At 44.0% G+C, this 13,497-nt stretch overlaps 1 protein-coding gene across 2 annotated transcripts in view; it reads left to right on the top strand.

Moving 5' to 3' along the window:
• The window catches only part of TMEM67 (transmembrane protein 67), a 135,625-nt gene extending 122,336 nt beyond the window's left edge, over positions 1-13,289 (top strand). For both annotated transcript variants that reach the window (XM_075316256.1, XM_075316255.1), the window contains 5 exons: positions 8,376-8,492; positions 8,577-8,681; positions 11,748-11,850; positions 12,816-12,958; positions 13,035-13,289. In XM_075316256.1, the coding sequence (XP_075172371.1) occupies positions 8,376-8,492; positions 8,577-8,681; positions 11,748-11,850; positions 12,816-12,958; positions 13,035-13,115 (549 nt within the window). In that variant the 3' untranslated portion in view covers positions 13,116-13,289. The remainder of the gene's footprint in view (positions 1-8,375; positions 8,493-8,576; positions 8,682-11,747; positions 11,851-12,815; positions 12,959-13,034) is intronic.
• Positions 13,290-13,497: the final 208 nt, after the last annotated feature.

Raw genomic sequence — 13,497 nt, 5'->3', positions numbered from 1 at the left:
TGACCATAAACTTATAACATATCCCGGCGTAATGCCATAACTTTATGAAATACCCCTTTAAGATATAAGGAATACAAAAAAAATATGTAAATATTCAAATCGCCCTCATATTCACCCAACAAAAATGAAGAAATGTAAAATAACAAAGAAACAACAAATACTCAAGAAGCAAACGTATCTGCTAGTGTCCACATCCATAAAAATCCAAACTATCAAAATGTAGCATTAATTTACCCCATTGGAATATGTATTTTAATAAACAAACAATTCCTAAAATGTTCAATTTTATTTGAAATACTTAAAAAATACACAATAAGTGAATTTATAAAGCAAAAACACTCTATAAAAAAGGAACCGGAAGGACTGATAGAGGTGAGATAAGCAAGGGTGTGATGATATGCTTAAGAGGGCCATGATATTACCCCAAACGTCTCACTGTACCTTGTCATGGAGGTCGGCACCCTAATCCTAATAAAGTGCAAATGGCACCCCCGCTCACTGAAGACTCTCCCTCATAGACCCTAATGAGTCCCTAAACTGAGTCCTACCAACACCAATGTTATCTACAAATACTAAGTATGACCAAGGGTACAAATGACGACGATCAAAAAGTGATAATACATATATCAACTAGCAACATACTATGCTGAATCCTGATAGATCCAGCATAAAAAAAACATCCAAACCAGTAGGGCAACTGGTGTGCACCAAAGTACCCAGCAGGGATGAAAATGGGAACCCCCAATCAAAGGGTAGCAAAACATGAGCTAAGGGCCAGAGTATAAACAAAATGAAAAGCCATAAACAACTTCCCTTATAGATGTAATCATCCAAAAAATGGTCTCAATGCGTTTCTCCTGTGTTTCAGGTTCATCAAGCGACCTGGCTGGGGTATAGATGTCTCTAGATGGTGTGGATACATCTACACCATCTGTCGCGGGCGGAGAGGGGACGCTGCGCTCTCCCACTGCTCGGGTCCGGCTGCTGCTGCTCGGTGGTGGCTCGAGCGGTGGGCCGGATCCCGGGGACTCGAGTGGCGCTCCTCACCCGTGAGTGAAAGGGGGTAGTTTGGTTTAGGGATATTGTCCGTGACGCCACCCACGGTTGTGGTGAGATTGTGACACCACCGCTGCTCTGGACGGGGATCCCGGGTGCGATGACAGGGAGCAGCTTGGATGTTGGTTCTTCCCTCCGTGGGTAGGGGGGTTGGTGGTCCCGGGGCCCGGTGAGGGGTATGGATGGATGGCAGGCGGGTTACGGGGCTTGGTGAGGTGCAGGGTCGCGGGGGCAGCGCGGTGCCGCACGGCACGGTGGTACTCACTCAGCCAATGATGAATGCAAAGTTTCCGGTAAAACAAACGGCTGGATGGACGGGTCCCACAGACGGCTGCGGTGTTTCTCCTCCCGGCAGGTTGATGGTGACTGCCTTTCCCTGCACCTGTGTAGTGTGTACGGTTCCAATGGGTTCCCACCGGTAACCCGCTCCCCAGCTTGGATGGGTGCTGAAGGAGCCCCTTTTGCCCGCAGGCTCTGGTCCTGGGAACTGTAGCCTTGGCGGTGACTGTGTTTCCCTTTTCGGTTTGAGCTGTCGCCTTCAATCGGGTCTTGACTGCTGGGAAACCCCAGAGGTTCCCTTCGCTAACTGATTTGACAAATTTAACGGCGACTCCTAGCCTTGTCAGGGTCCGTAAGTCCTGCCGGATGGTGCTGGCTTCTCTTTGTTCACCGGTCCGGTACCGCCGGGCCACCGCCCGTCCACGGTCCTTACGGCCCACTCCAATCAGCCTCTCCTGCAGACGGTCGCCACCGTCTGCCAACCTTGCTGTTCCGTCCGGGCCACACACCCGGACGCCGTCAGACTGCTCAGCTACCACTTCACTTCACTCCTCCAAGTAATCTGATCTTAAAACTGACTCCTTTTCCCGCCTCCAGGACTGTGAACTCCTCGGTGGGCGGGACCAACCGCCTGGCCCACCCCCTGGTGTGGACATCAGCCCCTGGAGGAAGGCAACAAGGATTTTGTGTTTGGCTTCGGTGTGCCTAACCGGGGTGTGGGGTGTGTTGATGTAGTACCTGTGACGTCCTGGCTTGTTCAGGGCGCCACACATCTATATGCCCTCTTGGGCATATCATCACACCCTTGCTTATCTCATCTCTATCAGTCCTTCCGGTTCCTTTTTTATAGTGTTTTTTTCTTTATACATTCACTTATTGTGTGTTTTTTAAGTATTACAAATAAAATTGTACATTTTAGGAATTTTTTGTTTGTTGAAATATAATTTTGGATTCCTCCCTTATCCCAATTTGTTAGCCCGATCGGAACATGGCATAACAAGGAAAAAAAACAAATTACAGAATTGCGGTTCTTAGGTACAAAATTTTGCTAAAAAAAAGGCAATAAGAAACCATCAAAATGTCATATCTATCCCTAAATAGTATCTATAAAACCGTCAGCTCGCCACGCAAAAAAACAAGCCCTAACACAGCTCAATAAATAAAAGAAATGTCACAGCACTCAGAAAATGATGGCACAAACCAAATTGAAATTTATTTATTTTTTTTTGCAATTTCAGAATTTTTTATTTTACCACTTAAAAAGTCTATGCAAGTTTGGTATTGCTGTAATTTTACTGACCTGGAGAATTATGTTATTTTTAGCACACAATGAACGCTGTAGAAACAAAACCCCAAAAAATGTATATTAGAATTGCAGATTTTTTTCCATTTTATCCCTCCTGGGACTTTGTTCCTGTTTTTTTTCAGGTCATGATAAATTATATAGTGTCATTCGAGATAACAACTTGTCCCTTGCAAAGAAAGTCATTAAATGGCTGCTTCGACAGAAAAATAAAAAAAAGTTACCGTATTTTTCGGACCATAAGACGCACTTTTTTTCCCCCAAATGTTGGGGCACTGACAGGTGGGCGGGAGGACGAGCGGGGACGAGCCGGTCCGCATGATCACCCCTGGCAATTACAGCCTGGAGTGATCATGTGCGGCTGTATTCACTGCTCCCCGTGCGTCATCATCAGCGCGGGGGGCAGTGAATCAGTACACTCACCCGTCCCCGTGTGTGGAGCCGTCCCCCTGCAGCATGCGATGTCTTCCTGTCTGTGCCGGTCAGCTGATCTGTGCTGATCAGCTGAACGGCACAGACAGGAAGACATCGCGATGCAGCAAGGGAACGGCTCCCACACACAGATCAGTGGCGCAGAGATGAAGATGATCGGTGCTGCAGGGAGTGAGGTAGAGGTGAGTATAAACGTTTATTTTTTTTCTCTGTGCTATAGGATACAGTCCATATACCAGGATGGTATATGAGCATGATGGGGGCATATAGCAGGATGGGAGTATATGAGCTGGATGGATGGGGGGTATATGAACAGGATGGGGGTATATGAACAGGATGGGAGTATATGAACAGGATGGGAGTATATGAGCAGGATGGATGGGGGGTATATGAACAGGATAGGGGGTATATGAACAGGATGGATGGGTGAAAATTAGCAGGATGGATGGGGATATATCAATAGGATGGGGGTATATGAACAGGATGGGGGTTATATGAACAGGATGGGGGGTATATGAACAGGATGGGGGGTATATGAACAGGATGGGGGTATATGAACAGGATGGGAGTATATGAACAGGATGGGAGTATATGAGCAGGATGGATGGGGGAATATGAGCAGGATGGATGGGGGTATATCAATATGATGGGGGTATATGAACAGGATGGGGGTATATGAACAGGATGGGGGTATATGAGCAGGATGGGGTATATGAACAGGATGGGGGTATATGAGCAGGATGGGAGTTTATAGCAGGATCATATACAAGGCAGGAGGATCATTACCAGGATGGGGTACCTTAGTAGAGAATTTGGGGACATTACCCCCATAACAGTGTCAGCAGCAGATCCTCGCCCCATAACAGTGTGTCAAAACCACATTTTTTTGCTTAAAGTTTTATTTTCCTCCTCTAAAACCAGGGTGCGTCTTATAGTCCGGTGCGTCTTATAGTCCGAAAAATACGGTATGCCCCTCTGAAGATTGGGAAGAGAAAAAACAAAAAAGAAATTTTTCTAAGTGGACTAAAAAGCTGCACACTGCCAGAAATGTTAGCTAAAAAGTAATTACTGGATTTTTTGGACTATAAGACGCACCCAGATTTGGACAACAGAAAACAGGGGAAAAAAATATTAAAACTATTCATGTGATATAAAGATGTGGAGGGGTAATGTTGTTGGTCTACTGCAGAGTTGAGCGATGTTCAAGTCGAACGGTTCGCCAATTTCATGTTTGAGTGATTTTGGGGGGTGTTCGAGTCGTTCGACGAACTCAAACGATTTGCTTAAAGTTCGGCAGTTCGAGTTACGTTCGAGAATGATTCGATCACCAAAAACGTGGCTTTTCACAGTAAGTATGTGCACACGTTGCTGTCTGCATGCGTCCTGCGTCCCCAGCACAATCCCTCTCTCTTTCCTACTCACCGATCACGGGCGCCTCGCTGCACGGCTGTCACAAATCTCCGGCGGCTTTTCCTCTTTTGAAAATGGCTGCCGCTTCATTATTCAATCAGATATTCCGTGCTTTCCCCGCCCACCGGTGCCCATGATTGGTTGCAGTCAGACACGCCCCCACAATGAGTGACAGCTGTCTCACTGCAACCAATCACAGCCGCTGGCGGGCGGGTCTATATCGTACAGTAAAATAAAGAAATAAATAATTAAAAAAAAATGCGGTTCCCCCCAATTTTGATACCAGCCAGGATAAAGCCACACGGCTGGAGGCTGGTATTGTCAGGATGGGGAGCCCACCACCCTAACAATATCAGCAGGCAGCCGCCTGGAGTTGCCGCATCCATTAGATGCGGCAGTCCCGGGACTCTACCCAGCTCATCCCGAATTGCCCTGGTGCGGTGGCAATCGGGGTAATAACGGGGTTAATCATGACAAGCGTCTCCCCGAGACACCTTCCATGATTAAACTGTAAGTGAAAGTAAATAAACACAATGAAAAATCCTTTATTTGGAATAAAAGACAAAAAAAAACCTCATTTACCTCTTTATTAGTCCCCAAACAATAATCCAGGTCCGAAGTAATCCACACTACACTGTCAGCTCTGATACATGAAGATGACAGGAAGCCCCGTAGAACACAAGCGCTCTGTGTCCTCTCCACGCAGCACCTGAAGTGAGCCACGCTGTCAGCGAGGACTTCACTCTGCAATGCAGAGGTCAAGATAACCAAATCTTCCTATGTTTCTCATTAGAGGCAGTGGCTCAGTGGTTAGAGCTACTGCCTAGGAAGCATTAGTTCACGAGTTCAAGTCCCGGCCGCCCTGGTAAAGAATTTAATTTATTTTTAATTTTAAATTATAATTATTATTTATTTATAATTATAATTTAATTTAATCATGCACTGAGGGGAGGAGCCGGACATCAGCTGTGAGCCGCGGGACACAACTCTAAAATCGGAGCAGTTCACTGAATGAGGCTGCATTGCTCTCTCCTCTCTCTCTCTCTTGTTCTCTCTTTTTCTATTTCTCTCTCTCTTGTTCTCTCTCTTTCTCTTTCTATTTTTCTCTCTTTCTCTCTTTCTTTCTCTCTCTCTTTCTCTCTCTTTCTCTCTCTTTCTCTCTCTCTCTTCTCTGCCTCTCTCTCTCTTCTCTCTCAGACCTGGCGATGATCAGCTGATGCGGTCACCTGGTGGCATCAGCTGATGCGGTCACCTGGTGGCATCAGCTGACACTGAAAGTCGAGCGGTGAGGCCAGCTTTTTACCGCCTGGCCGGCTAAACTATCAGCTGTTCCTGTCGGACAGGAGTCTGCACAGAAGTGTGTAGCTTGTTGTTTTTTTTGTTTTTTTTTTGCACTGATGCATCATCTGATTGTATAAAAGCCGTTTATACAATCAGCTGCTGTGTCATGTGATTCAGGCCCTTGAACCTGACACATAATCTGATCGCTTTGCTTTCCAACAAACCGATCAGATGATATTGGATCCGGATTGGACGGCGCGGGACCCTTGACCCAGGATTACTGCGGAGGGGGGTTCTTTATTTCAATAAAGATGGAGTCACTAATTGTGTTGTGTTTTATTTCTAATAAAAATATTTTTCTATGTGTTGTGTTTTTTTTTTATCTGTACTAGAAATTCATGGTGGCCATGTCTAATATTGGCGTGACACCATGAATTTCGGGCTTAGGGCCAGTTGATAATATACAGCTAGCTCTAACCCCATTATTACCCAGCTTTCTATGAAAGCGCCATTTTCTGGGGTGGCTGCAAACTGCAATTCGCAGCAGGGGTGGCCAGAAAGCTTGGGCACCCTGCTCTGAGGATTCTAATCCCCAGCTGCCTAGTTGTACCTGGCTGGACACAAAAATTGGGCGAAGCCCACGTCATTTTTTTTTTTTTAAATTATTTCATGAAATTCATTTAAAAAAAAAAAGGGCTTCCCTATATTTTTGGTTCCCAGCCGGGTACAAATAGGCAGCTGGGGGTTGGGGGCAGCCCGTAGCTGCCTGCTGTACCTGGCTAGCATACAAAAACATGGCGAAGCCCACGTAATTTTTTGGGGGGGCAAAAAACTCCTGCATACAGTCCTGGATGGAGTATGCTGAGCCTTGTAGTTCTGCAGCTGCTGTCTGCTGTCTATCTGTATGGAGGAGAGCAGACAGCAGCTGCAGAACTACAAGGCTCAGCATGCTCAATTCACTAGTGTATGCAGGAGAGCAGACAGCAGCTGCAGAACTACAAGGCTCAGCATGCGCCATTCACTAGTGTATGCAGGAGAGCAGACAGCAGCTGCAGAACTACAAGGCTCAGCATACTCCATCCAGGACTGTATGCAGGAGTTTTTTGCCCCCCCAAAAAATGATGTGGGCTTCGCCATATTTTTGTATGCTAGCCAGGTACAGCAGGCAAGCACGGCTGCCCCAACCCCCAGCTGCCTATTTGTACCCGGCTGTGAACTAAAAAAATAGGGAAGCCCTTTTTTTAATTATTTCATGAATTTCATGAAATAATTAAAAAAAAATAATCGACATGGGCTTTGCCCCATTTTTGTGTCCAGCCAGGTACAACTCGGCAGCTGGGGATTGGAATTCTCAGCACAGGTTGGCCCGAGCTTTCTGGGCCCCTCTGCTGCGAATTGCAGTCCGCAGCCACCCCAGAAAATGGTGCTTTCATAGAAGCGCCATCATCTGGCGCTGTATCCCACTCCTCCAGCAGCCCTGAAGCCGGGTGGCTTGCTGGGTAATAATGGGTTAATACTAGCTTTGTTTTACTAGCTAGTATTAAGCCAGAGATTCTTAATGTCAGGCAAGTTTGACCCGGCCATTAAGAATCTCCAATAAAGGGTTAAAAAAAAAGACACCACACAGAGAAAAAATACTTTAATAGAAATAAATACACAGACACACTTAGAGACTCCATGTTTATTACTCCCTCTTCTTTCTCCTTCAACCCATGCAGCTCTGCTACATCACACAGCATTGCGGTGGAAGGAATCCTATATATGGATTCTATATGTTGCACAGACAGAGAATGTAATCCACTAGATCAGCTTGTGTCTGGGAGACTGAGACTCTTCTAAGTGTAAATCCACGTATTATATACGTGTGACCGTTATATTTTTTTTCAGCCTTTGCTCCACAGATCCATTGTATTAATCCTCATGTGGCTGTCAGCTTTCCCTAACTGCTAGGAAGCTCTGCTCAGTACCTCCTGCTCAGCATTAATGACACAGATGGAGAGAGAACTGTGCAGCCATTTACTTATCTCAGTGATAGCAGTACAGCGGTTATTAATGCTCTTCCCTGTGATTTAGGGAGGCAGTCTGGGAGGTCTCACACCGCTGACCCTACTGACTGCGGACTATACGACGCACATACATTTTAGCAAGACGTTATCTTGATAAAAAGTGTATCTTATAGTCAGAAAAATACGGCAATATAAACTCACTCATTTTGTCCTTCAGTATTCCCCCATCTTCTCCACTGGTCTTCCATTACTTTGGATGCCGCAATGAGGTCCCATATAGCCCATAGGACTGCTATAGTAGATCACAGGCCTGAGCTGTATATGGCACCAGGAGTATATATACACTGCTTTAAAATACCCTAATTTAATATGCAAATAAATAGATACACAGCAATAAAGAATGAGGGGTATATATAGATGGACTAAAGTAAATGGACAAGCACTATACATTTCTGTATACGGCCCCAGACTGCTGAGACCAGGTATATAGAAGACCACCGGGTAGGGTCGGGAATACAGTGCTGCAGTGGTGGGGATTAAATGGGTGAATAATGTTTTCTTTAACATATGTCCGTTAATTAAAAACTTTTTTTACTTCTCTATTGTAGGAGAATATGTGCAGCCAAAGAGGACTACAGCCAAACACTGATATTCAGACATTTCAGATTTCTATTTCCAGCCGGACCAGGGGACAGTTTGATCGGATCCATGATAATTTTATAAAGGTTATTATGATAAAACCTTTTTGCAATGCAGTCTTGTCTTGCAACAAAACATTTTATTCTTTTTGCCTTTCTTTTAATTTTCAGAATCATGGACCCTCTCGGTTTTTACACAGTTTTGCAACAGTTTCAGAACAGAGCACAAAAGCCTATAACACCATGAATAAGTTCCTGAGTTCCTTTATTGATCATGTATGTATCATGTCCTGGTAGTTAAACATTGAGAAGGTTTATAGGAGTCAGAATGTTATTCTTGAGTTTATATAAGATTTGGGTAACAAAACACAATTCCAGAAAGGGTCACTCTTTATCTAAAAAGCTTTGCTAATATGAAAATTTCTATGAAAAAAACCCCAAAACCTTTAAAATTTACCTATTTTTATTATGTATTAAAAACTTTCATTAAAGGGAACCTGTCACCAGATTTGGCGACTATAAGCTGCGGCCACTATCAGCGAGCTCTTATATACAGTGGAATTTTGGTTAACGAGAACAATCCGTTCTGGGAGTGTGCTTGTTAACCAAGTTACTTGTCTAGCAAAGCAAGATTTCCCATAGGAAATCATTGCAATGCAGACAATTCGTTCCACAACTTGTTAAATGTCCCATCCTGGTCCCCTATTGTGCCATTCCACACACACACACCATCGCGACGAGGGAGGAACTTCTGCTGTCAGAGCGTTGACGTCAAAGGCAGGAGCCGCTTGCCTCTGATTCAGCGCGCTGCCTTTGAGTAGCGGCTGACAGCGGAAGCTCCTCCCTCATTGCGATGGTTACCGATACACATCCTGTAGCGGCGAACTACAAGAACCGTTAGGCCGGAGATGGAACGGAAGGTAAGGTGAGCATAATATTGTACGTGTTTGTGCGGACTGTAAGAGCGGGTTAGAGCGCGGTGGATGTACGGAACCAGAAGTGTGTGCGGTGAGTATTTTGCTCGTACGGCAAAGCTTACTCGTAAAGTGAGTTACAAATTTACAGAAAGCTTTGCTCATTAAACGGAATACTCGCTAACTGGGTTACTCATTAACTGAGGTTCCACTGTATAGCATTCTAGAATACTGTATATAAGAGCCCAGGTCGCTCTGTATAACGTAAAAAACACTTTAATAATTCTCAGCTAGGGGGTGGTCCGGTCCAATGGTTGTCGCTGCTCTCCGGTCTGGCGCCTCCACTCTGCAGCGATCGCCTTCCTTCTTCTGATGCCCGTGTGCATGACGCGCCCTACGTCATGCACACTAGCCGGCATTGAGGTTCTGTGCAGGTGCACTTTGCTCTACCCAAAGTAATGTAGTGCGCATGCGAGAGCGGTCTTTAACCTTTCATGGTGCCCGCCATTATAGTACATTGATCTGCCCTCAGCAGGGCAGATTAAAGTGCACCTGCGCAAGATTGCAATGCCGGCCTGGGCTGGGTAGAAGGAGGATGGAGATCGTAGCAGAGAGAAGGCGCCGGACCGGAGAGAGGAGGCGGCGGACTGGAGAGCAGTGCCACCCATCGGACAGGACCGCCCCCTAAGTGAGTATAATAAAAGTGTTTTTTACGTTATACAGCGCGGCCTAGACTCTTATATACTGTATTCTGAAATGCTGTATATAAGAGCTCACTGGTGATGGCCGCAGCTTATAGTTGCCAAATCTGGTGAAAAGTTCCCTTTAATCCTTTTCCCTGGTACCAAAAACATTGTATTAAATACTGCCTATGATCAAACAAGGGATATATAACTTCTTTGCATCACACAGGCCAGTCCTTGATTGATATCAGTCATTCAAAGAGTGGGGTATAAGAACAATATGATATGGTAAGTGGTCTATTGGGAAGGGATAAAAAGATGCCGGATTTTTGACAACCCAGATATTCTCTTTGAAGCACTCGCTTTTTGGGAAATTTCAGACCAACCACTCCCAGCTCTTCCTAAAACTGCCTAAACTTCCAAGGTGCAGCACCTGTTCATTAACTTCTTTGGAAACCGTCCAGACGGAATCTGCAAACAAGGCTCACAGGACCCCCATTTTTATGATAATTAAGGGCCCTAGAGATGGGACCTACATCTATCAGCACTTTTGGAATTTTCAATTGATAGGCCATACATTTTTATTAATATTATCCAGGTATTTTCAATGGCTTTTAAAGTATCTGTCGGGCTTGGATAAACCTGTCTTGGGCCATGTACACATGTGCAGTGTTTGGTGAACTTTTTATCTCAGTATTTGTATTCAAAAATAGGAGTGGGACAGTCCAAGGAAAAGTATAATAGAAACACGGGTACCACTTCTGTATTTATCATCTACTCCTGGTTTTGGCTACAAATACTGAGGTAAATAACTCACCAAATACTCAACGTGTGCACGTGGCCTTCATGCAGATCTGACTACTAGCAGGTGGTTGTTTGAAACACGCATGGCAGACACCATATAATATATGATCTTGGAATTGGTAGGGGTTAGCCTCTCTTGCTGAAAATACATACACCATTAAAAAAAATCCCATTGCTTTTAGTGGTTTCGCCAGTCCCCCAAAGCCAAGGGTCATAATTGATGCAACTCTTGGATTTGGTTAAAATGGGGATCTCTCATGGAAGAACTCATACTGTAGTACTGTGAGAGGGTGTATAAGAAGGGGTCGTCTAATGCAGCATTTCGCTCTGTGACATCCCCAATATTGTTACTCTAGCCTTTATAATCAAGTATGACGTAAAAACATAGAGCATTTTCCTCAGTAATTGTGCCCAAAACCTTGTTTGGCCGACAGCTTTCCCTTCATTTAGAGAAACGCTCAGCTTAGCCAAGCATCCATATGTTCACAATGGGACGAGTATTATAAGTCGCTACCAGGTACCTCTGGGGACAGATTATCTTTATCTTCCCTGGGAATAAAAGGATCAATATTAAAATTTAACAGGCATTTGTATCAGCCCTCTATTCATTCTTTATAGGACTGCCGTAAATAGCCGAGCGCTGTATTAAGCTGTCCCATAGAAAATAAATAGTATGGCCATCGTTCCCTACATATGGAGCATTTCAGTGCTCCGTTCTTGGGATCGGTAATAACTTTTTTTATTATATGAGAAGAACCCTGTAAATAATGTGTAAAAAGTGCAGTAACATTATTTACCTAGATGAGTCCGTTGTGAGGAGTCAGACGTCTCTGCTGCCTTATAACCAACAGATGAATTGTTATTACAAATGATAATTATCTAAAGTAGAAAAAAAACCCTAAAGAATAGGTCTGATTGGTTTCTCTTTGTTGGGCTTACAGGCTTTTAAAGACATGGATTACTTTGTGAAAGACAAGCTACTTCTGGAACGAATACTCAGTATGGAGTTCATGGAGCCAATGGACAGAAGCATATTTTACAGTGGTAACGACTTTTATTCATTGTAGAGATTGGATGAGGCTGGGGAGAAACCACCTAAGTGCAGCCGCCTCCTCCACCTGGGAAGGGAGCATTTACATCAAGATGATGACGCCTCTCGCAAACGTGATAGATGATGTTAGGGGAAAGAAGGATCCTGTTTGTTGGATTTCTAGTGGACGCTCATTTTTTGTTCCCTGGAGATAGGCCAGACACTGCGGACTCTACCAGCTCGGTAGCCTCAAAGGGATTGTCCACTACTTGAGCAATCTCTTTTCATTCCCTTTGTTTGGCCCCATTAAAATAAAAAAGGTGATACTCCCCTCCAGTGGCAGCACTGTTACATTGGTGTGGACACTCTCGCGTTCACGGGGCTTACATAAGGTTGTTACGTCATGCGAGCCCTGTGGCCAATCACCCCCAGCTTCTCTCTCCTTGACTTCCCCTCGAAAATAAGCACCATCATTGCTGGATTGGCGCCGGCACCAGAGGGGAGTATAAACTTTTTTAGTTTAATGGGGCCAAACATGGAGAATGAAAAGGTGTTCTCATAATTATGGACAACCCCTTTAACAAGCATCTGATTATTGCTACCACTATTATATGGGCACTATGGATTGTAGTATTTAATGGACACTAGGTGTGGTATATACAGAATGTTCACTATTTCTTTTTCTATCATATGAGCACTATGACTGGCTCTGTGTGGATGGCATTATATAGAAAATGATATAGCTTGGAGGATTATAATAATACCACTATGAGTTGTCATAGCACGTGGAATTATATTGATGCTTCAAGGACATTTTTCTAGGTTTGCTTCGTGGTTAGTTTGTTTAGGACCGTTGTAAACCGTTGAGTTAGTACTAGTGTACGTCCTATACTTAATATAAAAACTGGACAATTCTTGGCATTTTACTTACCTAAAGATATAATTTTCCATTTTTTTTCCATTTTGGTGTCATCCATAGATGAGACTCACTCCTTCAGTGACGTCCTTTTCTACGGTCATGAATCGACACTCCTCATCTTTGATACTCTCGTCTTCTGTGTTGTTGATATCATGTCTCAAAACTTTGTTCTGGCTGCAATTATCACCTATCTGCAACAAGAAGTAAGTCTACTTTTTACTAAAAATATAAAATTCTACATTTTCTTTTTACTTTTATGCTGTTTTTTTTACCCCTCAGTGTTTCCGGCGTATTCGTGCTGCTGTAGGACAAAAGAATTTGGCCTCCAAAACCCTTATAGATGAAAGATTCTTGATTTAGGAAAGATCAAGGAATCCCAGTAGTTGAAGTCTCAGCACCGTTGGCTGTAACCATTCTTATAAGTATTACTTTTAAATTAGAGATAAAAATATTTTTTTTAATGGACTGAAGTGTTTTATATTTATGTGCCTTTTGGGCATGTTCTTGTAAATATCAAATAAACCATTTTTGTACCATGTGTGTATTACTGAAAGGGAGTACTTTATTGTTTTTATTCTAGCATCCACATAAAAGGATCAATTCTTAACTACTCGATCCTTCTATTCTTCGACATCTGTCTGGGAAGAAATGGGAAGCCTCCATACAATTTGGTAGTCAGACGGTCCCACCAAAAATTGGCGGGTTCGGTCAACCATAATCTATTGTGAATGAGGGCTTTGAG

The sequence above is a fragment of the Anomaloglossus baeobatrachus genome, chromosome 6, assembly GCF_048569485.1.
Source record: "Anomaloglossus baeobatrachus isolate aAnoBae1 chromosome 6, aAnoBae1.hap1, whole genome shotgun sequence".
Classification (NCBI taxonomy): domain Eukaryota; kingdom Metazoa; phylum Chordata; class Amphibia; order Anura; family Aromobatidae; genus Anomaloglossus; species Anomaloglossus baeobatrachus.
Note: the sequence above shows the minus strand (reverse complement) of the source record. Positions and strands in the feature narration are given on the sequence as shown.